This window comes from Cydia splendana, chromosome 27, assembly GCF_910591565.1.
Source record: "Cydia splendana chromosome 27, ilCydSple1.2, whole genome shotgun sequence".
NCBI lineage: Eukaryota > Metazoa > Arthropoda > Insecta > Lepidoptera > Tortricidae > Cydia > Cydia splendana.
The window spans coordinates 4,052,714-4,080,043 of NC_085986.1; the positions used below are offsets into that span (position 1 = coordinate 4,052,714).

Here is a 27,330-nt window from a genome sequence, read left to right on the forward strand (position 1 = left end):
GTTTACACGAGCTGTGCGCGAGGAAATTGCTTCGCGTGTATATGAAATGGAAAATGAAATGAAAATGAAAACTGTAACTTTAATAATACTTCTGCAACAACAATAGATATTTTGTAATGTGCTTACCATCATCCTGATCAAAGTCTTCATCATCATCATCATCCTCAGGTTCTGGCTCTTGCTCCTGTTCATCTTCATCATCCATAACCCTTGATGACTCCGCCAGCAGCCCAAGACTGTCAGTCGCTTCCTGGTCCTCATCTGATGAATCTTGATGATACTTAGAAGTTGATGGTTGTGCTTCATCAACATCTTTAGTTACTGTTTCTACAATATTTTTTTCTAAATTATCAGAAGATTCTTTGTCGTCTTCATTTGATTTTCGTTTGTCATTCATAGCTGCATCTTGCTGTACTTTTAGTTGTTCTGAATTTGCTTCTAATAAAATATCAGCATGAGTAACATTTTCTTCATCAGGTTTGTTTGTTTCTAGACCAGTAGTTTGTAGTTCTAGTTTTTCTGTTTCTTCTTCAGTATTATTGGTATCAATATCCATACTTTCTGTGTCAGCAGTATCTTCTGCTAATTTATTATTTGAGGTTTGTTTTTCATCTGTCAATAACTTATCAACATTAGTTTTATCAGGGATTTTCTCTTCTGGGATGATTAAATCTTCAATCGGTTTAGGTTCTGTCAAATTCTCAGTATTTTCCACTGTAGTTTCAATATCAAGTTTATCAATAATATTACTGACAGTTTGGTCATCTTTGCCCTCAGTATTATCAAATGTTTCATCAGCATCATCAAATGTATCAATCAATTCTTGCGTAGGAATATCAATCATAACATCAGGTCTGTCTAAACCATGGTCTTTATTAATATCATATGATGATGTATTCATGTCAGTGCCTGATGAAATTGTGTCATTTAGATCAGATTTTTGTGTCATTTGTGTAATTGTCAAGTCAGCATCAACTTCCATTTCATTTTCATCTTTTTTAGCAGATTCTTTATCATTTTTCTGACTGGTCAAATGATCAGATGACATGGGTGTTTCAGTATGTTCTAATTTATCATTACTATTGTCAGTTGCATCAATTTCATCTTTCTGACTGGTCAAAAGATTAGATGTCATGGGTGTTTCAGTATTTTCTAATTTGTCATTACTATTTTCAGTTGCATCAATTTCATCTTTCTGACCGGTCAAAAGATCAGATGGGATGGGTGTTTCAGTATTTTCTAATTTGTTGTTACTATTTTCAGTTGCATCAATTTCATCTTCCTGACTGGTCAAAACATCAGATGGGATGGGTGTTTCAATATGTTCTAATTTATCATTACTAATGTCAGTTGCATCAATTTCATCCAATAAATCTTTATCATCAACATCACCTTCTGCATCAGAATAGACAAGTTCTTCATCCAAGGAATTAGCCTCAGATTCAACAGGGGATGTTTTGGTTTCAATGTCTATTTTAACATTAGTGTCTGTATTAAAAGTTTTATCTTCAGCAACAGTTACAACTTCATTTAAAAGGTCTTCTTTTGAGCTTGTGGGTATAATCATGGTTTCATTGTCTATTCCTTTTTGAGATTCTTCACCAACATCCATAGCTTTAACATTCACATCTGAATCAGTATTAGGAACAGTGTTTGTGTCAGGTCTTTCATCGGATACACTGTCAATATTATCATCACTCTTTTCTCCCGATATTACCATATGTTCTACTTCTTTGGCGGCAGTATCAAGATGTTCATCAATAGAGCTTAGAATGCCTTCGGTTTCTTTATCAACATCTTTTTCTATAGATATAGATGCACTATCTGTATCTCTGTCCAGACTATCAAGATCTTTCTCTATAGATGTAGAAGTACTTCCCGTCTCTTTCCCCAAAGTGTCAAGATTCTGCTCTGTAATCGTAAAAGCACTGTCAGCTTCTTTATCTTTATCCTTTTCTATTGATGTTCCATGGGCTTCTAGTTCTTTGCCTGCATTATCAAGGTCTATATCAGCAATATCCTGATTTTCATTAAGGTCTGTGTCATCATCCCATTTCAGTTCAAAATCTAATTCACTGTCAACATCTAAGCCTTTCTCTTTGTCCGTAGGAAGTTTTTTCTCAATAAGAGCTTCTATTTCAGCGGGGTCTTCCAAACTATCGGCTTTGGAAGCAGGTGCTACAAGTGGGTTTGGAACGACATCTTTTAAACTGCTGCCGTTAATATCGTCTTTTGTAGTACTTTTACCTTCGGAAACAGTAGCGGTTGGAGTTTCTCCCTCTTTATTGAGGTTTTCTGTACCCTCGCCGCTTGCACTCATGTTGAAAGATGAGACAATGTTATTTACTTGAATTCACCGTGGTGCACTGTCGTTTCTCACACTGTTTCTGTACACATTTAGGCGAAAGTTATGTTAAATTCATTAACAACTTTATTAAGCAGGAATTAGTTGTTAAATTTAACACATTTCCGATCTATTTTGGTATAATAAAGGCAGTGAAAAAGGGCCATCGGCCATTAGAAACGGCATAAACAGCAATGCATGCATTTGTTTTGTTTGACATTCCATATCATGTGTTGCTATAAAAAAAAATATTAAGATACCGTATTGAATAAAAAATGTTTTTAATACATTTTATGATTGTCTAGTACACAAATAATAATTAAAAGTAAACTCTTTAATTTTATTCAGTGAAATGTATACTGATTGTTGAAGATTATTCTGCTGATTTAGTTAAAAATCTATTGCCAGCACTAAAAATATTAAGGCGTATTTCAGAAGTGTTAAACCTGCTGGGAATTTGATCAATATAAATAATGTATACAAGCATTATACAAGTAAGAAAACTGGTTTTCGCTCTTTTAATGGTAAATACGGTAAATACCCAATATCGTCCTGCTTAGACATTTAAAACAGGACATTAAAAAACATCTACAAAAAATTATATAAATTGCATAAACTTTTTTTAAATAAAAAGTTCATCAAAACGTCCCTTTGGTGACACAAATATTTTGACAGATTGTTTGGCAATTTCATTTTAATTGCAAATTCTGCTAATAATGCGGAATTCGTTGCAATTTAATTAATTTTCAATTTAAACCTTTATCGCTTTACTATAATCCTACCTACGATTAATTACTACACATTTCCATCGAATTCACCTTCGAATCTATAAGCACTAGAAAGTCTGTTTTCCGGTTTGAAAACCCACATTTACGGCTAATTTTGACGTGTTAGTGTTTGTGTACAGAATACCAAGCTTGTTTCGCGTGACCGAGCGTATTTTCACGATAATTGGGCCGCAAACGCCGTAAATTTCACTAAATTCTCAAGGCAACTGTGTTGGCAGTTGGGCAGGATGAATAGCTTCCTATCCCCGCGTATGATGGTCGGAGCGGCTATAGTCGGCCTCGTCGGGGCCGCCGGAGTGTTCATTTACGAACAAGTGTACAATGAGAAGAGGAGGGCAATGCTGGGTCAGTATAACCTACAATATTAAGAGTTATACCAAGCTAAGTAAGAGTTAAGCAGCGAATTTGACAGCCCAGACTGTGCAAGTGTTATATGCATAATTTCATCAATAAAGTTGTGTCAAGATCATTTTGAACACTTCGTCCGCTTAGCAACAACTGCTGCTGACTGTACAATGTAAAATTTCAAGTATGTACTTGTTATGCAAACAAGCAGTCATAAATAAATTACATAATAGTTTTAATATGTCAACCAGAGCAGGATTGTATGTACAGGTTGATGAATATTGTGTTTAGGTAAATTATAATATAATTCCTAAATTTTTCATCTCGCTGCCACCTTTAATAATCATAAAAGGCTTACATGAAATCTGCAGATTTTGCTTAACAGGAGATTCCTACAGAATGTTGTTTAATGCCTGGTTAAATTTAACCAGTTTCTTTAGAGAGTTACTCTTATTTCCATATCAAATACTTGTTAGATTACGTAGCTCAACCTAACAGACACTTGAGCTTGATTTTATTGTCTGACATAACAGGCAGTGGCAAAGCTGTTAAGGGGCTCCCCCACGCCAATAACCTTCGATCTGAATCCCTTTCTAATGTTTTTTGTAGCTTATCATACTAACAGCAACGGCTTTAAGCAATATAGTATCCCATATTTACTTCAAAGTTCATTGTCGAGATATTTGGCAACAAAGTTGGCTAAAAAACTAGTTTTCTGGCCATAACTTTTGGTTTTAATTAGTTTAAAATTAGACACGTTTTTCGAGACGTCAAAGACGAACCCAAATATGTAGATTTCGTACATGTAAGATCCTTCACAGGAAACTATAGTTGGTCAAGCAGATCTTGTCAGTAGAAAAAGGCGGCAAATTTGAAAAATGTAGGCGCGAAGAGATATCGTCTCATAGAAAATTTGAATTTCGCGCCTTTTTCTACTGACAAGATTTGCTTGACCATCTATAGATACGAAAAACGTGTTTCTTAGACAATATTTAAAAAAATTATAAAAAAGTAAGTTTTTTTTTTTTTCAAAATCCGGTAGACCAAATCGGAGATAAAAAATTGAACAACCGATAACCGTGTGTCTTATAATTCTATCTGTAGTGCAAAAAAGGAGATATGATTCAAAACTTGTCAAAAATCGATGAAAACCTCGGGTAGCCCCTTAAAAACTTACTGTCTTTCTATCCTTTGGTTATAATTTTCACTAATAATAATATGGTGAGCAGCTAGACCAAGCTAAGTTGGCAGTGATTTTGATAGCCCAGACTGTGCAAGAGTTATTTTAAACGTCAAACTTCTGAGAATAAGAGTGTGTCAAGGTAATTTTGAATACCTCGCCCGCTTAGCAACTTCTGCTGCTGACTGTACATACATGTGTCAGCAACCAATTGAGGTCTCATGTTAATTTTAGGCAATTAACTGTTTTAAATTCTTCAGTGGTAATATTTAGAGATGCAACGGATATCTGGTCACTATCTGGTACCCGGCCTATCCAGCCGGATACCGGATAGTTGCGTATTATCTGGCCGGATACTGGATAGTAGTTAAGCGCGATATTTATGAATAACATATGCACTAAATACTAAAACACCTTATAAATAACAAAGCAAAGTTAATTAATTAAGCACTCGCAACAAAATATTTAAATAGTAAATACAACAAAAGATCTAGTTTAATTTGCAATTGAGTTGAAATTCGTTTGTTCGAAAATTTTACGAAACAAATGAAGATACTTTATTTGTTTTAATGAAGGTTGACATTCCATCAAAACTGAGTGTATCAGTGTACATCTTGATGAACGGAACGAGGTTAAAGTTGTACTTATTAGTTGTAACTGTAACCTGTATCGAACATTGAACAGGCGCGCGATTTTATTTCCTCCAATTCAGGCAAAACTTTCGAATATTCGGCGGCCGGATACCGGATATTCGGCCAAACCACTATCCGTTGCATCTCTAGTAATATATTTAACACACAACGCAAGTAGAAAATGTGTTAACAGGCCCAGGTTAATTGATTCATTTGTGTTACGAAAATTAAATATGTAAATTGTATTGTATTGTATTTATTGTACTTAATTCCTACACATATTAGTCTATTGCATACGCTAACACACTTTCATGCATCTAACTTAAATAGAAATGGCTTAACTGTCGTAACACAGTGGAATCAATTAACTTTAGACTAATTACACAGGTGCTTACCTATGTTCAATTTTTTTGCAATTCACTCATATGTCTATCGTCTATCTATATATCGTCATCTAGTACCCATAACCCAAGCCTTGTAAGATTGTCCCTTAATAATAAAACATGTTATGTTATTTCAGTGAGCGAGATGGCTCGCTTAGACAAGCAAGTCTCCTCCATGAGAACAGAACTGGAGGCTTTGAGGGAACTGCAAAAGGAAAAGTAAGTTAAAAACCAATTACATTTCAGACTACCTAGGAATCTCTTTCTCTCTCTCCTTAGCTTCATTTTACGCCACTCGTCACGGTTCTGTGCGACCTGGAGCCACTTCTTCCCCGCAGTCCTTTTGATGTCGTAGTCCCAACGCATCTTGGGTCTACTTTGAGGACGCTCCTCCCCCCATGGTCGCCACTCGAGTAGTCATTTATGCCACGACTCGGTCTTTCGTGCTATATGACCAGCCCATTCCCACTTCAAAGTGGGAACCTAGGAATATGATAAATTAAAGTTTGAAGATGAAGAGGCTACTCTTCATCAGTAAACCTGATATAAATGAGGCATAGTTTCCCCTCTGGGAGGTGAGATGGTAGTCTCTTTTGTAAAATGCCATTCTGCACTAATTCTTAGATTGCAAAAGCCAGACTATAGGCTCATTAGGAGAAATCTTGTGTATCTACTATAGGATTATTACTTATCCTGTAAACTTAACTACAACACAAGCCAACAAAACTCTCTTATCAAGCTTGCGATAGAGTAGGTCGGTTTCGCATCAGTCTATTCAGCCACTATAACTATTAATTAAAAATTTAAAAAAACCCTTACGCAATTATGTCAAAAAAAAACAACGGGTTGCACTCCGAGAGTGCCGGCAGAAGTGAAAACTCAACGACATTGTAACTCAAAATATTAATAACAGCGCCATATAGTGCAAAATGTCTGCAGCACTATGTATAATTGAGGTTAACGCCATCTAGCATTGTATCGTCGCATTACTTGAAACCCCTAAGCACATCACTGTGAGTACTACTGTCTACAGTTATATTAATACCAGTTTGACGGAAACTCACTAGATGGCATTTAAATCAAAAAACAATGACATTGTCCGTCACACATAACATAATGGTAACATTCCATTTCTAACCGCAGCTGCACTACCGGTACTGAACGCGTCGCTGTTATTGTCAATTTCCATAGTAAAATTGACAGTAATGTAGCTGCGGTTAGAAATGGAATGTTACCATAAGTCACGCAAGCTCCCTGCGCCGCCTGCATGAAACAGCAGGCTCAGGCATACATTTTCGCCGTGCGGTAGAAAGAGAGAAGAGACGCCTTACGCGGTACGCCTTACGCTGTCTCGAGTTTATAATTTTTTCCCCACCTCAACTCAAACGGTGCACAGCGCCGCTAAAGAAGTTTTCACTTAAAAATACATACATCTTTTTGAAAAAGAGATGTTACTCTCGAAACTGCTGGATCGATTTTTATCAACCATAGCTAACTGCTAAGAACCACCGCAAGGAAACTCGCTTTCATAAAAAAAAAACCGTATTGAAATAAATCTAACCGTATGAAAGCTGCGACGCCACAGACAGAATTGGCGTCAAACGTGAACCCCTTTTTTAGCGTCGGGGGTTCAGAAATGGTGTATCTCCGATGTTACACCATAAATCGTCTGCAATAGATATAAAGGTTAGTAAGATGAAACATAACTAACCATTTCATATCATTACAGTCAACTGCGTCAGAAACAGAGGCGGCGTCCGCGGCCCAAACCGGCCGCTAAGCCAGCAGCAGAAGGTGACGTGGTTGACGCCAGGGAACAGAGCTACGCCTCAGATTCAGAATACTTCACCGACTACCAGTCCGTGTTAGGTAAGAAGAACTTTGCTTTAATCTATTCCCCAAGATATTTAACGTAGGGGGTGAAAAAAAATATTGCTTCACATTTTGTATACCGCCTTTAGCACTAGAAAGCTGTTATGAATTAAGATTTCACGAAAACGCAAGCTAGGAAGACGCATCTGTTTGCTCTGATATTCTGAAAGGAGGGCTATAGGGTAAAAACTGTTCAGTAGGCATTATTAGGTACCAGAATTAATTAGTTTTATTTGCACTTTGGGAAGGCTACCTCAACTCTCCAACGGAGCAGCAGGTGACGTTCACGAGGCTGCATTATACATACCAATATCTCAACTAGTTGCTCCCGGGGTTAAGTGGTTAAACCGTTAACCCAGTGTCAAATTGTACTGGTAAACATGGTAACTCCAGGTTTAACCGGTTAACGCGGGTTAGTAGAATGGTGCAAGTGGGCGAAGAGTCAAGAACTTGATCATAAAAATTTGTTGCTGGTTTGCAATCCATATATGTTGTAGGCTAAAACAACTATAACCATAGTATTCGCTCCGTGCATGGCTATGGCGTCGCCCTATAGTTCGTTTTTTAGCATTAGAAAAAGACTACGCGATCTTGACGTGTCTTTTAATTGAAAACACTTTATAAAAATCAGTAACTATTAATAAGTACTTATGAAAGCAAAAGAATGTAAATAATCGTATATGATTCAAAAGTGTTTTTCAATAAAAAGACACATCAAGATTGTTTACCTTTATGTAATGCTAAAAAAACGAACTATAGTGGGTGTGGGACATATCACTTAGGGTCGGTTGCACCATACCGTCTGTCACCGTTAAAGCGTTCGCCAAATTTTATTGTATGGGAAGTTTCATAGATCTCTGGTGGGTGACGTAGATCAGTCTGTTAACTATGGTTGGTGCAACTGGCCCTTACTCATTTGACAGTTGGCAGGTGCTAAATGGTATGAAAGTTCATTTCACAACGGTGTGCGTTGGCGTCGCACTATTTCCCTCAGAACCAACTTCGCACATACCTACCTATGGTCTGTATCTTTAGGTATATAAATAAAAGTAAACAAAATCTATCCTCAATGTCTCCTTAAACTAGATAGATTTTATTACTACCCGAAAATGTAAAGTCAGACCGTGAAAAGTCTGCAGCGATTTTGATAGCCCACGCAGTGCAAATGTAATTTTAAACGTCTAACTTCTATGAAATTATGACGTATAAATAACACTTACACTGCGTGGGCTATCAAATCCGCTGCAGACTTTTCTTGGTGCGACTCTACAAATTATTTGTTTACTTTTATTTAAATACCTAAAGATACAGAGTTTAGCCAACAGCTTACATTTCCGATGTTTCACAGGCACAGACCATGAGTTAGACAGCGAAGAGTTCTACGACGTACACACAGATGATGACGATGACACGCTGCGGGAGAGTCTGCGCAACGGACACGCGCACGAACTAGATGACGTACGTTCAGAAAAGTTTTGATAAGCTTTCTTTTCTATAAATCGTAATAACAGATGTCAATCACAATGAAAAAATCAACGATGATCAACTCTGGCCAACGTGGGACTCGAACCCACATCCTTGGATTGCCGGTCCAATGCGTTATGGTCTAAGAGCTAGCTACGGGAATAGGTTAGCGATTTATAGAGCAACGAAATCTCAGTAGTTAGTGTGCCATACTATCATTATTAATTAATCCGGGCGCCTGGCAGCTGTTCAGCGGTGGGTGTGACAGTGGTTGGGCGACAAAGGGGTTGTAAAAACAATTTAAGGTGTGCAATTTATAGAGGGGACCGAAAACGTTTTTCACCCTTTGGGTAACGAAACACGATAAAATTTGACCCAGTAAATGAGATGACTTGGCACTTTTTCGCGGTAGATCCTCAGATTGTGACGGATTGTGGTAGTTGTGCCCCTTGAGTTTCGCGTAATATTTCCTATTGTTTTTCATTTTGGAAGTTAAAAATAAAACTAGATTTTGTTAAATGTGTCTTCATCCCTACGGTACTATGTATACAGGACGCGTCAGAGAAGTCGGACGGGCGACCGACGGACGCCGCCTCCAACGCGTCCACCGTCACGTTAAGAAACAAGACACCAAGGGTAAGCCGACTGTTATAATCTTATGCACACTAGGCCAAATAGCTGGTTTGATAGTGCACGACAACTCCCCCCCTCCCCCCACTAAATGAGAGGTGGCTCTCGATGTCTCCCGGTCTGTATCTGCTCAGGACCAGCTAAGAACCAACTGTGCCAAGTTTCAGCGCATAGTCACAAAGTGCAAGGTCCCCATACAACGGCGTGCAGTAACAAACCAGCTAAAAGGTATGGTGCAATCTTTTAGAGCGATGGCGCCATAACCTTCAGCCTACTCTCGAGTAGATGGCGTTAATATTAATATTTAACAAGTTACACATATCAGTGAAAGAATAAGGATCAAAGTCAAATGGCGTTCTAACAGTTTTAATATTCTGTCGAAAGATGGCAGTAAATATACTGTAGCTCCATAATTTACCATGATATAACTCTCTATTTCAAATTCTCTTTGTTTATACTGAATAATAGGGGATATTACTGCAATGTTTTGCCGCCAGAGTGCAGCACTACCTACTCAGTAAATTCATAGACTAACTTATACATACTGTGCCTTAAACTGTTTTTTGACAAGTTTTCACAGACAATAAAATATAACATTGATGCATCAAGGCGGTTTGTTAACAAGGGCCTACCGGTAAACGCGAAAATCGAAATTTAGTTATCTGCCTCTTTATCGCTCGAATATGCAAGAGTGATAGAGAGATTAGATAACGAAATCTCGAGTTTCTTGCTTCGCGGTAGGCCATGTGTCAATGTGGTTTGTTTACTGTATGTGCCACAAAGGTGCCACCTACACAGAGCTTTGCCTAATATTCCCTATTAAATTATTACTCAATTTGATATTTAACGATTTTAACACATATCAGTGAATGAACAAGGATCAAAGTCAGATGGCGTTAAAGTTTTAATCCTGTGTCGAAAGATGGCAGTAAATTTGCTCTTCTTCTTCCTCGCGCTATTTGCCACGGCTCATGGGAGCCTGGGGTCTGCTTGACAACTAATCCCATGATTAGACGTAAGCATTAGTTTTTACGAAAGCGACTGCCATCTGACCTTCCAACCCAGAGCGGAAACTCGGCCTTATTGGGATTAGTCCGGTTTCCTCACGATGTTTTCCTTCACCGAAAAGGAACTGGCAAATATCAAATGACATTTCGTACATAAGTTCCGAAAAGCTCATTGGTACGAGCCGGGATTTGAACCCGCGACCTCCGGATTGCAAGTCGCATGCTCTTACCGCTAGGCGCTTCAAATATATTAATTAAATAAGTAAATTTACTGTGACTACGAAATTTCATTTTGTCAATACGCCTCTATACTAAATTCTCTTTGATTTCAGTCTCGTTTTTAGAACCCAAACAGATAGAAATGTATGTACTAATTATATCTTTATTTTCAGGTCAATTAGAAATATATTTGCCATATTTGGGACGACACCACCGTAGAATACTAGATGACATCGTGAAGTCGATACTCGAATATACTCAAGTTACAAGTTAACCAATAAGAATGTAAATTGGACCTTATGAAAGTTGACATAAGGTATTGTTTATATTGGTTAGAGTATAGACGCATATAAATGTTGACAAATATTAATAGTAATTATGGACAAATGAAATAATTTTACAAAGTAGAAACGCTACTGTAAGTTATGTGCCTGATACAAAATGAAAAACATTAAAACACGAGTGTGGCTTTATGAAACGAGCAGAAAGCGAGTTTCATAAAAACATCACACGAATGTGATCGATACCAGGGATGTTGCGAATATTCGCATCCGCATCCGCAACCATGGAACTTCCGCATTATTTTCAAAATCCGCATCCACATAAAATCGATACGGAGCTTAATGCGGATGCGAATGTCGAACAAGTCGGTACAGGAACGTCTTAGCGGCGGTGTAAGTGCTAGGTAATTTCGTCATTACCTATTGACGAAATCGTCCTGATCCAGAAAAGTCGGCCAGGTTACTGTTTATTAAATATAACGCATCTATATTCTTGCTCAAATACTAAACGTTTTTTTAAGTACTTTATCTTGACATCCGCATTGATGTGAGCCTTTAAATATCCGCATCCGCGGATGGCAAAAAATCTGCATTCGCAACATCCCTAATCGATTTTAATAACAAAACTTCCGTGAGACACAGACATATTAAATGTATTAAGAACGGGTCACTCACGTATTTTAAGTCGAAAACGCTCGACATGTTTCACTCCGTACCGAGGAGTGTCATCAGGAGCTCCCCCTGCCGCCACCGGCGCCTGCGCCGAGGCATCGGGCGCGGAGGGCTGCGGCCCGCAGTCTGCGCCGGTCCGTCACCGTAAACGCAAGCTCCTGATGACACTCCTCGGTACGGAGTGAAACATGTCGAGCGTTTTTCGACTTAAAATACGTGAGTGACCCGTTCTTAATACATTTAATATATCCCTAATCGATACTGCAAAGGCGGTCGTAACATAAGGGTACTGAACATATAATAGAGAGTTTCTAATATGTGTGTTGTATATATAACTGTAGTAGCAGAAGTTGCTAAGCGGGCGAGGTGTTCAAAATGATCTTGACGAGACTTTATTGTTGAACAGGTTGAAGAGAATAAGAGCGTGTCAAGGTCATTTTGAACACCTCGCCCCTCGCCCGCTTGGAACCGCTGCTGACTTTACATAAACTTAAAACACATCACAACTCCCTTATTATTAAACTCGCTTCGCTTGCCCACACCCGTGTTTTGTACTTTTCATTATGTAACAATCAAATAAAATACTATTTCAACACACTATTACTTTTCGATTTTTATTACTAATCATATTTGCAAACATTTATAACTTCGAGGTAAATAGTAGCTTCATAGTTCTAAAATATATAGCATTGGTGCTATAACATAATAGTATGTTGGGTTTTGAGGTAATAGTAGTAATCCTTTGGGAAAACTTGGAAAACTATAGTTTAGTTGGGTTATAACATGGGTGAACGATCGGGTTATTTTAATAACAAAACTTTCTTGAGACAGACATTTAAATATATTGTTATTAAAACGGGTCACTCACGTATTTAATATATAGGCAAAGATACATTGATTGAGTAAGACGCGTAAAATCTAAGACAATTTCGTGCTTCGAATTTGACGGGTATACGAGCAAGGCTCGGATTTTTTCTTCGTACAAAAAATACCGGTTTTTTAATAACAAAACTTCCGTGAGACACATATATATTAAATATATTAAGAATGGGTCACTCACCGCGACTCAATACGTGAGTGACCCGTTCTTAATATATTTAATAATACTAGTATTATTACGTTCTCTTTCGTTCGTTGGTTTATTATTTAATTTTTAATGGGACAATCTAATAATATAGAGTTGTTAGGTACGTAAATACATGATTCAGTCATACGTAAAGAGCATAAAATAATTTAAAATATTGGGCTATATCGGCTTTATTAAAACCGGTTCCGAGCCCTGTATACTAGATGGCGCTGTACAGCTCCATACATTTTGTAACTCTGATTGTCAAAAGTTGACGTTTGACAATTCAGTGACCGCAAAACATATGGCGCAGTACAGCGCCATCTGTTTTGGATGTCAAACTAACGGGGCACGTTTTTTCTTAGACTTTCCCTCTCTATTACAATGAATTCTCTTTGAAATAGGGCGTAATATAAATATGGGGCATTATCTATGAAAACGGACCTTATTGTCGATGGCGCTTACGCCGCACAGTGTCGCTCGGCATTGTATTTTTATCGGAGCATCGTTAGTAATGGCATAAGCGCCATCGACAATAAGGTCCCTTTTCATAGATAACGTCACATATATGCACAAATTCCACTCATATTGTAACTAAAGGCAGATGTGCCTTATATTATAGTTAAAGCGTTACTTAAAGACCTAGATGTACCTTAACCTAACTAAATGTAAACAATTTACCTTATTTATGAACTAAAATAGATCTAAAATGATATACGAAAGAAAAAGTGACCAAGACCCACAGTCTCCAGGGTTGGAATCGAACCAACGTCCTCTGCATTCGCGTCAGATGCCTAGACCACGCGGCCACCGGCACGGCGGCATTGGCCGAATTTTCTCAAGTATATGCAATCTCTTAACGGCCCGGCTACGACATTGCGCGACCGTCGGCGGCGGCAATCATAGGGGGGAACGAAAGGTCCGATTGCTATGTCTAGCTTTAACCTATGGTTACCGTCGCCGCCGCCGCCGGTCGCGCAATGCCGTGAAGGGCTTACGGCGCCCTCTGGCCAACTCTAAGGTAGATCAGTATGGTTCATACCTCCCATCCGAATCAATTCATGTGATTCCAAGATAACGAGATAAATAGAGATGGATTATTTTATTATTCTCAAAAATGAACTTTATTTATCCATTGTATTTTATCTGAAACTGTCTTAGAGGATATAACCAAACGGAGACGCCTTGTCTGTAATTTTCTGTACAAAACAGTCTGCCGATTTTTGCGGGGGAGGGGCACGTCAAATGTATACGTAACGTAAAAATAGCCATGTCAGATAAACGTCAGTCCATACATTGTGTATGTATTGTAGTTCGGGCGATTTTCCGCAACTCGACGACTTGCGCCTATTTTGCGTGATAGGGGGTGGGCTAGTCCTGCCAGCCCAGCTCCTCGAGGAATCCTATCAAATCTTTGATGTTGAGTAGGACCTCGGGGAGGTCTCTCGGAGATCCGAGATGTTTTGCCCTGTATGGGGCCAATCCGCTGCATTCCAACACCACGTGAGAGGCTGTTTCTTCCTTCTCCATGCATCCACGGCATAGGGGACTGTCTGTGACACTTGGTTATAAAAAGATGTTTGTTGAAAAGTCCATGACCTGTTATGACACTGTTTACCATACTCAGTCGAACATTGTGTATGACCATTGGCCGCCTATCATCGACAGAGCGGAGCGCCGGTTAATGGTATGGCTACTCCGTTTGGTTATGTCCTCTAAGGAAACTGTAGTCAATGTAGTCATACACAGGCGAGGGGTTATTATTATATATTTTGGGTAGAGTGACATATAATCGTAATCCGGCATTGTATAATTGTATGGCTCAATGTATTCTTGTGTATAAATATGTATATTTAAAAGTAGATTTAGATTGTTGACAGTATGACGCCTTGTACAAAAAATGCATATAACGATTTCTACTCAAATAATACCAGAATACTTACGTCTGTATCTTTAGGTATTTAAATAAAAGTAAACAAACAATTTGTACCTTTTCGGGTAGTTATAACATTTATCGGCTAACCAACCAAATACAAAACCGCCTGGATCAGTCACTGAACGACCAGACTTTAACCTACATTATTTGATCATGTAATGTTTTCATCTACCCTCAACTGGCTTAAGGAGCCATTTGAGGGTAGATTTTGTTTACTTTTATTTAAATACCAAAAGATACAGAGTATAATTTCTGCCATACGACGCATAAAACCTGTAATAACCAATGGATAAAGTTTGAATGTTTAATTATTGGTCTACTATTTGACTTTTTCAACCAAGAGGTACCACATTGTCGGTTGTCGATAAGGTTGATTTCAAATTATATTGAAGCTATGTGGAAATAGCGCCTTTTTGACAACCGATAAGGACCCTTTTGGTTGAAAATGCCACTAATTATATCAGGCCGTTGGCAAAGAAGTAGCGCGGCGATAAACGCGCATGTGCGGTAACTTATATACCGTGTTGTTATGTAGTCATTCCGTTTTTATGTATTGACATGAATTATGCTCGAAGTATGCTCACTGTTTATTGACACTTCTTTATTTTAAGGCATTTTCTGGGACTTGTGGTATTTATTTTATTATGGAATAAATCGTTTTTTCATAATGTACTATGTATTATTTATGACTAGCGACCCGCCCCGGATCCGCACGGGTAAATCTTAACAAATTATACACCTAGACCCTCAAGAATCACACCACTGATAGGTGAAAACCGCATGATATCCGTTCAGTAGTTTTTGAGTTTTTCGCGAACATACAAGCACACAGACGCGGCGGGGGACTTTGTTTTATAAGATGTAGCGATTATGTCAGGGTATATGCATACCTATAGCCCTTGTTCTATATGATCCCATAAATGTGTATCGTGACTATAGTTCATTTTTAGGGTTCCGTACCCAAAGGGTAAAACGGGACCCTATTACTAAGACTTCGCTGTCCGTCCGTCCGTCCGTCCGTCCGTCTGTCTGTCACCAGGCTGTATCTCACGAACCGTGATAGCTAGACAGTTGAAATTTTCACAGATGTATTTCTGTTGCCGCTATAACAACAAATACTAAAAACAGAATAAAATAAAGATTTAAATGGGGCTCCCATACAACAAACGTGATTTTTGACCAAAGTTAAGCAACGTCGGGAGTGGTCAGTACTTGGATGGGTGACCGTTTTTGCTTTTTTTTTTTCGTTTTTTTTATTATTTATTTTGATTTATTTACATCGATACAGCTTGAATAAAGAATAACGTTCGTAAGCGACATCAACTTAGGAAAGTAGTCGATTCAGCCAGGGTTGCCAACTCCATTTTTTTTTTACCCCTAGAGCTCAACTTAAAAACCCCTAAAACTGTACTATTGTTTTGGAAAACCCACTAAATAAAAAATAAAAGAAAGTATACGTTTAATTAATTATTTATTACACATACAAGACATACACATATGTATTTTTGAAGTGAAAACTTCTTTAGCGGCGCTGTGCACTTTTTGAGGTGGGGAAAAAATGTTAAACTCGAGACAGCGTAAGGCGTAACGCGTAACCCCTGCTATTTCGTTTGTATTCACCAAAGAACTTTAGTCATAACGTATCATAATCAGGTCAATTATTTAAAACTGAACTTTTATATTAAGTAATAAAGCTCAATGTTCTAATCTTGTACGGGCTGAAATACGAGGATCTCACAATTACATTCTAACTTAATATCACTCCCAATATAATTCAATAAAGCTACATCTTGATGAAATCTCTAATAAAAGTGAACTCTAGTACTGGTGAATAAAACTCAAAATAACATGACCAAATATAGCTGGTCAGTAAAAAAAGGCGCGAAATTCAAATTTTCTATGGGACGATATCCCTTCGCGCCTATGTTTTTCAAATTTGCCGCCTTTTTCTACTGACAAGATCTGCTTGACCAGCTATATATTTAGATGCGAGGTCTGCAAGGTGACTTTACAATTTCTATTCGAATTTTAAACAATTAACGCTACAAATTTAAGCTCACTGGCCAGCAATTTCGGAACTAAAGTTTTTCAATAGAAAAGAGGATGGGTCAATTATACATAGTGCTGCAGACATTTTGGACTAGTCAGTGAGTTTTCACTTCTGTCGGCACTCCCGGAGTGCAACCCGCTGTTTTTTTTATTACTATTTTATTTATTCTTTATTTATTTATTATACATTTTCCAGAATTTCGTACATTAAAACACGTTTTAAAATATCACGGCCGCATAAATATCTGACACGATCTTATTTGTAGAACCATAAGACCATGTCACATATTTTTGCGGCCTTCGAAGAGTAGGTACCGTCATTATCACCAACTTTGCCCGCTTTTTTTTTAAACGAATTTCTCAAAAAACTTCACATCATATGACTTTTTTTGCTCAGCACGTCCATTGTGATCAAACGCATCAGTTTATTTGAAAAAAAAAAAATATTTTTTTTATCGTGTTTTTACCCATTTTTTTGCGTCTTAGAGGGCGGGCAAAGATATCCGGGGTCTTTGCCAACATTGCCCACGTCAATTTGGTATTCAAATACAGCTCGTATGATGATGATGTTTAAGGATCACTTAAAGGTTTTGGGCAATCCTACCATTCCCTGTTAATAACTTAGCACATAAGTGTAAAAACTTTTAAATAAATTTGCTGGGCAATGTTGCCTACCCGTTTTTGCCCATTTCCAAATAAGGCTCGCCTAAGCATTTTACAAAGGCTAGGGTTGTCACTTTTGAGAAAATCTGTTACAATAGTTTAATAATATGATTTTTGTTGTGTTTTTCATTCGTTAACGGGATAAAACATCTAAATAAAGGATAATAAGACAAATAAATACAGTATATATATATAAACTTATTTTAGTGTACAAACATAACCTTCTTTTACTTGCGAAGTTGGGTAAATTAGATGAAAATGACAACCCTAATCCGTTTTTGGTGGTGGGTAATGTTGGTATGGATGCTTGAATGAACCCTTCGTTTGCGAGTCCGACTCGCACTTGGCCGGTTTTATAGCATTAGAATGAAGGTAATCGATCTTGACATGTCTTTTAATTGAAAATCGCCTTTTAAAAATCAGTAACTATTACTTGTGAAAGCAAAAGAATGTAAATAATCGTATATGATTCATAATTGTTACATATTTGCCGTGACTTATTTTTCAAAAGTCCTATTCAATAAAAATACACTTCTAGATTGTTTACCTTTTTTCTAAATGCTAAAAAACCGGGCTATACATCTGTAGACATAAACATGCTATAATAATATACTCCGCCTGGTACTCTATTCCCGTCTTTTCTAGGTCACCTAACTGACACAAGCCTACGTCATCATGCGACAGCGCTATATGATAATATGCGATAGCGCTATATATAGCGGCCATGTTATTGTGACGTAGGCCTGTGTCACTCTGGGAATAGAAGACCATGTTTTATTAGACCATGGACATAAACAATGACAACAGACAACTGAATGATTCGGGAACCGATTTAAATATGGCGGCCACGTATTGTGTGTGCGCTGCATGGCTAATAAAACTGTAAATTAGTACGGCCGGTAGCACTATACTGACTGAGAGTAAAGCGATGAACTTAGTCTTCTTCTTCCTCGCTATCTAGTTTTTACAGGCACTAGTTTTTACGGAAGCGATTGCCATCTGACCTCCCAACCCAGAGGGGAAACCAGGCCTTTTTGGGATTAGCCCGGTTTCCTCACGATGTTTTCCTTCGCCGAAAAATTTCAGCGATGAACTTAGTATGTACAGTAAACTGCAGAGCTAAGTGTTCATAGAAATGTATGGGGGTCACTTAACTCTACAGCTTACTGTACCTTTACCTTTATACAGCATGTCGCACCAATAATGTTGGCATGTGTGTGACATTTTGCAACAATTTTTTTTAAAACGTAGACAGCGCACCTGGCACCTACAGGTATAATTAAAATGCAATCCCTAATTGTACCGTTAGTTATAAACACGTCACTTTAAAGTACCTGTTTAAATTAGTAAGTAATAATACACTTTAAATCGATGGCAACATTATGTGCCAATTAGGTACTTTCATTGGAAAACTAGTTTCATTAGGTAAACTAGATATTATAAACGTAAAAGAATTTAAAAGGGTGTCACACAAACTTTGGTATCTAAAAGATTGCTTATTGTTTAAATCCTAATACTCGTATTAGGGCGGTAATAACAGTTCGACCGCTTATATTATAAGCACTTGTACCAAGCGAGAGGCAAAGGTCTCCGCTTCAGTTTGGGCAAAAATTCTTTATGAGCAAATTTGATCATTATATGGATGTTTTTTGTTGATTTAATAGTTGGGTTTTTTTTTCAAAATGGCGGAGCGATGGGGGTTCACAAGGTCTACACAGTTCTTAGAACCACTACGTAAAGGCACCAATCATTAATGGCGCTATTTATTTTCGCAGTGGCGCGTGGCGTAAGTAGCTACTGTAGCTAGGCCAGTGGGGAGACACTTCTCACTTCGGTCGAACTCGGCTCCGTTCGGGCATTGCTCCGAGCAATTATTAGGGTTGGCACCACTTGACTTCCTTTTGCGTGCACGACCACAGATAAGATAATCACTTGAATTTTGACAACCCTAAATAGCCGAAAGGGATAGTGCCATATATTAGAAAGGAATAGCATGATTCGACCCTGAACCGCTGTCAAACTTCGGGTTTGTAGGAAGTATCCTTTCTGTACGGTAGTACTATTATTTATTCTGTGGCTAGGCGTGGGCGAATGCGGCCTTCGCCCACGGCCTCGCACTTAGGAGGCCTCGCAAAGCCAACCTTTTTATTACATTGGGAAAACACATTGAAAAGGGCCTCGCAGATGCCGTTTTCGCCCATGGCTAGATTGGTTCACGCTACGCTGCGCCACTTATTTTCGAACAGAACGAAAGAAAAAAAAGAAAAAAAAAGTCAAACTTAAGCAGCTGTATGATTCTTGTTTATGGTAAAATGTTGCAAGTGTTTAAAAACTGAATTTTAAATTTTAAACATCATTGTAGTTGACTGTACCTACGGAGTTAGATAACTATTGTCCAAACTAGTATTTCCTTTAACTATGTTGTTGGACTGGAAGTACATTATGGTTTTAAAATATATTTAGTTTAGTTAGTTTCAAGTTGAAGAGTAGACGGTTATATTTAGCCGCAACTTGCAATATTTTGATTAATTATTTAAATATTATTAACAAATATAGGTACCTAGAGTTAGACCAAGAAAAGTCTGCAACGATTTTGACAGCATATGATTGATGACGATTTTGACAGTGCAAGTGTTATTTATACGTCATAATTTCATATACTTAAGCCTGACGTTTTAAATAACACTTGCACTGCTTGTGCTATCAAAATCGTTGCAGACTTGTCTTGGTCTAACTCTAGGGAAATTCAGGTGGGGTAATAGGAACTATGGGGAAGGTGGACACTTGTAGGGCACATAAACAGTTAGAGATCAGTTAAAAACTAAATTAAATGATAATATAAAAATAAAGCTAATTCATAAATAAAATTAACTTAAAAATATTTAAGTAGGACTTTTCTAAAATCTCTAGTTTCCCGAGAAAAATAAAGTATGTTTCCCTTACCCCACCTAACCTTACGTGCTTTGAAGGTATATGTAAAAGTGAGTGAAGTCATAATTTGAAATAACATACATATGTATGCTAATTAATGTGCATTTTGGTAAGAGTTTTGTGAGAAACTATAAACATTTTTGGACTTAACAAGACGGTTAACACCTATGGATGATACAACTCAAAATGTAAGTTTAATGCAGTCTGTATTGCAAAAGAGTTATAGTCTGTGCGGAAATAGAAGAGTCGTGGAATTTATGGGCAGTGGCGGATTTGCCCTAAGGCCAAGGAGGCCCGGGCCTAGGCAGCAAATTGCAACAAAAAAATTGGCTGATGATAACAAGAAATAACTCAAAATGTAGTCAATATGATGGGTGCTGAGAAAAGGGGCGGCTACAGAACCTGGGGCCTAGGGCGGCAAAGACAGCAAATCCGCCACTGTATGGGGCCCAATTGTACCTAAAGATAAAACAAATTGACGCCATTCTCAAGTTAATTAAACTACCCGTTGTGCTACCGGCCCTTATAGGCCTACCGTGATTGCAAGGCCGACGTGTGAGTCCTGTGATGAATTGCAGTAGTTTAGTGAACACATCTAATACTGACATTTATTTATTGTTTAAGGTACAAAAACATGTCCAAAACTACTTAAAAGTATAATTAATCTAGAGTTAGACTTAGACCAAGACACGTCTGCAACGATTTTGATAGCACACGCAGTGCAAGTGTTATTTTTAACGTCAAACATCTATGAAATTATGACGTATAAATAACACTTTTTCGTATAAGTACTTGTACGTTACGTATAAATCATGTACAAATAGCCATACATTTGACGTGCCCCTCCCTCAGAGTAATTAATTACTCTGAGGCCCCTCCCCTGGAATAATCGGCAGACTGTTTTGTACAGAAAATGACAGGCGTCTCCAGTTACTAAATGCTCTAAGGTGTACTTAGGTAACTTTGAAAGCGGAATAATTCTGAAAATACTTAGCTAATATCTGCTAAACCAGAAGTACTTACCATAAGGGCGAGATTTGCTTGTATCTTTATACGAATAACCTGTCAAAGCGTCCTTATAGCAAGCGACAATGTGGGACTTTTTGCTTGGAAACGACACATACCTATTTTATGTTATCCTTTATAGGGTTCCGTACCCAAAGGGTAAAAACGGGATCCTATTACTAAGACTCCACTGTCCGTCTGTTTGTCTGTCACCAGGCTGTGTCTCATGAACCGTGATAGGTAGACAGTTGAAATTTTCACAGATGATGTATTTCTGTTGCCGCTATATCAAAAAATACTAAAAATAGAATAAAATAAAAATTTAAGTGGGGCTCCCATACAACAAACGTGATATTTTTGCCGTTTTTTGCGTAATGGTACAGAACCCTTCGTGCGCGAGTCCGACTCGCACTTGTCCGATTTTTGAAGTCTGTTTTACTTTTATTCCCAACAGGAAAAGGAACATAATTTGACAAATTAGAACCTAAAATTGTGAATCCTTGTTAATTAACCATTATATATGTGAGTTACATATATAAATAAATGCATAACCAACTAAGGTCAGACGTTGACCGGACTACATAAATTGCAGACATGTTTAAAAGTAGATCTCGCAAATAGCGAACACAACACTATTACTTAACCTTTTGGACGCCAATTACCGATATATCTGCACCGCAGGTTCAACGCCAAAGACTGATTAATCGGCCACAGACCACAGAGCTAGACCTACGTGCATATGCATAAAGTTCAATTACAGTTTTGACACTCCGGTGACGTGGCGTCCGCGTGACGGCTTTTGTGTTTGACACGGCGTTGAAAAGGTTAATATCAGGTCAATTTGATAGTTTACAATTTATAGTAACATACCTACATAGTTTCTATAATTAATTGTATTACCGAATACAAAAATGTGAGAAGTTTCTGAAACTTTCCTATGTGGAAAATTTCGCATTTTCGGAGAGTTTCTTTAGGCACATCAGTAAATTCTGGTAGGACAAGTTACAAATGGCGGAACATGCGAAATCTACTTGAACATGTCTGTGATAAATCAAGAAGGCGGAAAAAACGAGAACAGAATAAGTAAACTATAATGTCGGTATTATGTCAGTTCGCTTATATGTTTACGAGCGATATGAGTCGACTATGTAATCTTATGTACAATTATTACATGTTAAACTTTAATATCAACTTGAATTGACTTGATTAGCAACCCGGAACATCATTATAAAGTGGTATCCAGACGGGACTGATCAAATCTCGATTTGATCAGAAATGAAACTGGCGACAATCTCCAATTTTAGATTTATGGTGATATTAAAGCCCTCTAAATTGAAAAAATGCCCCAGAACGAAAATACTGGCCTCACAAATTGGTATTCTTGCGTCCGCACCTCATTTTATCGGTAATATCGGTCATTATCGGCGGTTGAATTCGACGAGCCAAATTGTTATTTGCGTCCGCACCTCCTGATTCGACCGGGCAATTGAATCAGATTGGCGAAAAATTGACTAATCTGGATACGCCTTTATTATGTAGTATTAAGGCCCCAGTACACAATGGGCTATCGCCGGCCACTCCAAGGGACGCATTTATGCGTTAGAGGGAGCAAGTGATATTGCTATCTCATTCTACCGCATGGCTGCGTCCCTTGGAGTGGGCGGCGATGGCCCATTGTGTACTGGGGCCTTTAGAGATTAGTAGGTAGATACTCAGAGATGCTATAGTACTTGGGTCAATTTTCAAATAGGCATTTTTTGCTGTCCCACGGCTAAAACTCGAAATCCATAGGACTAATAGACTGGGTATGTATACTTGGTCAAGCAGATCTTGTCAGTAGAAAAAGGCGGCAAATTTGAAAAATGTAGGCGCGAAGGGTTATCGTCCCATAGAAAATTTGAATTTCGCGCCTTTTTTTTACTGACAAGATTTGCTTGACCAGCTATATATATTTTCCTTTAATGTATTATAAGCTTTAAAAATCATAGACAACTGTACCTAAAATAGTATTAGTTCCTGACAAAATCGCATTTGAAGTTCCAAAAACGGCGAAATTTGCCGTTTTTTGCGTGTCCCAGTGGCGGCATAGCGCAATAAAAAAAATCATAACTTTGGATGTAGGCAACGTATTATAAACAACTTTGTATTTTTATAAAGAGCGTTTTCTAGAAAATTGATTTAATCATATTGATAAATTAATGCGTTATTTAATAAAACAAGGGAAGCTTTTTTATCGCTGTCCCGCGCGGCACCTGTTTTGTTATGACTTAAATATACCCCCTATTGGCCCCTATAATCTTCTTTGTCTATTGAATAACGGTTAGATTAAATTTACGACGCAATAGTGCGGTTAGTTGGGTATCGATTGACATCGAATGTAGACGCGGAAACAATTAATTTATTTAAAAACAGGTAAGAATCTCTTTAGATATATTTTGGTACGACTACAATGACATTTGTATGGACGCTTAATACGTTGGTACTTAGTTGAAATAAAAATGTTTATTTTATAATAATAGTCGTAAATATAGTGTTAAAATATATAGTAAAATAAATAAGTGAATCGGTTGTATTGTGTAGGAAATATCGCTAAAAAATATTATTGGCGACATGTCGCGACATTTGTATGGCGATATTTGTACGGCTATTTTGAACGTAAAAATGTCGATTGTGGCATACAAATGTCGACATAGTGCCATACAGATGTCGAGAAGGTGCCATACAAACGTCGTCAGGGTCTTATAAATGCAACAAAAATAATAAATAGTGGCATATACATGTTGATACTGCCATATAATGTCGAAAAAAATGCATTATACATGTCCATGGTCTAATAAAACATGGTCTTCTATTCCCAGAGTGACACGGGCCTACGTCACAATAACATTGCCACTTTATTTCAACATAACATGTTACATGGGTACATTATACCTATGGTTAATCAGTAAAAATATTTCTTTATAATTTTATAATTTTCATTTATATGTATTTTATCTTAAATTTTACAATAACACGTCATTTTTAATTATTCGTTAGCAATATCTTCAGATTCACGAAAGAAATTTCAGACGTTCGGGTAATTCTGTTTACATTACTGGCAACACAGGATAGCGCTGTCACATTTGACAATTCGGATCTAGATAACTTCATGCCCTGACCGTCATCCTTGTCGAACGCGTGTTAATTGTTATTTCCTTCTTGCTCAGTGTCAGCAGTCGCAGTGTTTTCCAAACTTTTTACGTCGTAAGCTTGGTAATTAATGTGTATAAGGTGAACCAGGATCTATTGAGGGTGCGCCATGTTACGGAAATTTGTTGGTACTAATTTCTAGCAATGGCAACAACTTTAATAATAGACAACATCTACCCTCTATGATAGTTGTCAATATTGACAATGTAAACATTGCTTTGTCTAGTTTCGTGTGAATTATTATTAGACTGCAATAATCATGCCGAAAGTTTTAGATTTTACAGAGAAAAAGTTGTAAACAGTGTATATAGTTATTTATTGAAAAAAAAAACGTGCAGGAGAGAAATTTCTTCCATTAGAAAACATAACAAAATTACCACCTGAATTGACGGGTAAGTTTCAAACTTATGGACAAATGTCACTATAGTCAGGTCGTCACGATTTGGTTGATGTCTTGTAATAATTTGATTTGTGTATTAGGTGTATCGCATGCATCGGTATCACGGATTGCTAGCGAAGGGCGTAAGGGCGGAATTAAACGACCAAACCTAAAAAAAAGAAAACAAAAAAAGAAAATAGATTTGGATGATTTTGATCACATAAGTGTCATACGTCGTAAAATTCACGAATTTTATAGCGTAAAAACCGAAGAAATATCCAAACATCAAACTTCGCACTTATTAAAGTTGTCGGAATAAAACAAAAATCATCTGCCAATTTCCATTGTCCCCACTATACAAATTGTTGCTATATAAAATTAAAAACGAGCGCCCTCTTGACAATACTCCCAAAGTTCTGGTTTACCTATAACTGTGAATTAGTTTTTCAAACGTTTGTCTTGTATAGATAAATAAAGTTTAATTTAATACATTAGATTTGTTTTATTTTACTATGTTTCTACATGAATAACTTAAAATTAATGCCGTTAAAATAATTTTCACCGTTGGTTAAAATTCTCCCACATTTTAAAGTTTGAGAACCTGTAAACAGCATGATGACGTAGGCCCGTGTCAGTTAGGTCATACGCGAATCTCGGAATAGAGTACCAGGCGGAGTATATTATTATACCATGTACATGTCAAAAGCGCCTTACAAATGGCTAAATAGTGGCATACAAATGTCGATCTTTAAACATCCATATCTAGCTAACTATAATAAGTACAGAGGCGCCTCGTACAGTATATTTTTTGTTGTTAAGAACCCTTCCTAAAACGATGATTATAAATCAGATTTATCAAAAATAAAAAAATGCCACACAAATGTCGAAAAAACACCCTCTTCAAAAATTGACCCACTTACACTTTATTTTATTTATCACTATCGACCTGTCCCGGCTTCGCACGGGTTAACATATTATACACCAGAGTGTTTAGCCAAAATGCTAATCGCTTACGCTCCGTAGCGAACTAAACGCCAATGTCTCTGTCGCACTAATATGGAAGAGTGATAGAGAGAGACTACCGTATCGTTCGCCACGGAGCGAACGATTGGCATCTTGGCTACGCAACCTGACGCGAAGCTGACGGCTGTGGCGGTCGTTGGCGTCCTTGGCAAGACTTTCCGATGACGGCCACAGCCGTCTGTGGCGGTCAAAAGGTTAAAATTATTCTAAACGGGTCACTCACGTGTTATTATAAGGTGAATAATTTTAATTTGTTTGAGTCTCACGGAAGTTATATAGTTGGACTCGGTATGGCTTAGAACGGGTTTTAGTTTCTTAAGTTTTGTACATATTGTAAAATGTATCATTTGTTAGATGATAAAACTAGTAGTTCGCTCCGAACTAAGAACTCGCGGTTTGCCAAAAATTATATACTTAGAGCGATTGACTTTGTTGCACCTACTTACTCGTATAGTTCGACATAAAATAGTAGAAAATAATTTTCAAGAAAAAAAAACCGACTTCTATGGGGGCCGGTGAAAGATTATTGTACATAGATGCTGCACTATGTAGAAAAGGAGGTAAAACCACCCACTTTTCTAGTAGGTAGCATTTCGTTTCTGTAAGGGTCGCAGTTTTAGCCTCACGAACCCACTTCGCTGATAGCAGTTCGGTTCTGTGAGGATTGCAGTTCGAACCTACCACTTTGAACCAAAACCATTTTTCTAGTAGCATTTCATTTCTGTAAGGCTCGCAGTTCTAACCTAACCTAACCCACTTTTTTTCGGTTCTGTGAGGATCGCAGTTCAAACCTAACCTAACCCACTTAACGGCGCGTGCGGTGCGGTGTTCGGGGGTTTGAGCAGGAGGGGCTAGTAAGTTTGGCATCATTATACTTTAAACCTACATTTTATGGTAGTTAATCATAGTGGTTTATTTAGCTTAGGTATCAGTGGTTTCCCATCATCAGAACTCGAGCTTGACAAAAATGTGGCTTAAAAACATAACGAAGAGGACAAATCGCCAAACGTGAACTATGCTTCGTTGAAGAGTTCCGTTCTGATCATCATCAGCAGTTCCACTTCATCTTGTCACTTTTTTGAATGCATGTGCTTGATTTGTTGATAAAACACATAAATCACTATATGTATGCCTTTAAGATTTAAGGAGTTCCCTCGATTCTTCATGGATCCCATCATCAGAACTGGGTTTTGACAAAAACGGGGCCAATCTGTATGCATATACCTACATACAATCAAAAAAATAATTTTCTAAATGGGTCCAGTAATGACG

The 27,330-nt window shown here is 37.7% G+C and overlaps 2 protein-coding genes and 1 long non-coding RNA gene across 4 annotated transcripts in view; 1 reads left to right on the forward strand and 2 right to left on the reverse strand.

Moving 5' to 3' along the window:
- LOC134803797 (uncharacterized) overlaps window positions 1–2,559 on the reverse strand; it is a 63,510-nt gene extending 60,951 nt beyond the window's left edge. The window contains exon 1 of the mRNA XM_063776633.1: window positions 127–2,559. Coding sequence (XP_063632703.1) covers window positions 127–2,320 — 2,194 coding nt within the window. The 5' untranslated portion in view covers window positions 2,321–2,559. The remainder of the gene's footprint in view (window positions 1–126) is intronic.
- Window positions 2,560–2,999: 440 nt separating this feature from the next.
- On the forward strand, window positions 3,000–11,876 carry LOC134803883 (uncharacterized). Of its 2 annotated transcripts, XM_063776704.1 has the most exons (6): window positions 3,000–3,477; window positions 5,810–5,891; window positions 7,402–7,541; window positions 8,893–9,002; window positions 9,561–9,644; window positions 11,038–11,876. In XM_063776704.1, exons 1-6 carry the CDS (start codon window positions 3,360–3,362, stop codon window positions 11,044–11,046), a joined length of 543 nt encoding a protein of 180 aa, XP_063632774.1. In that variant the 5' UTR covers window positions 3,000–3,359; the 3' UTR covers window positions 11,047–11,876. The 2 variants fall into 2 exon arrangements, with proteins under 2 accessions (XP_063632774.1, XP_063632775.1); XM_063776705.1 differs by lacking the exon at window positions 9,561–9,644 and having other exon boundaries at window positions 3,002–3,477.
- A 2,369-nt stretch (window positions 11,877–14,245) lies between these two features.
- Window positions 14,246–15,484, reverse strand: LOC134803836 (uncharacterized). The gene is made up of 2 exons (XR_010146035.1): window positions 14,907–15,484; window positions 14,246–14,873 (listed from the first exon to the last, which is right to left on the reverse strand). It is a non-coding gene; the product is annotated as an uncharacterized LOC134803836 (long non-coding RNA).
- Between the last annotated feature and the right edge of the window lie 11,846 nt (window positions 15,485–27,330).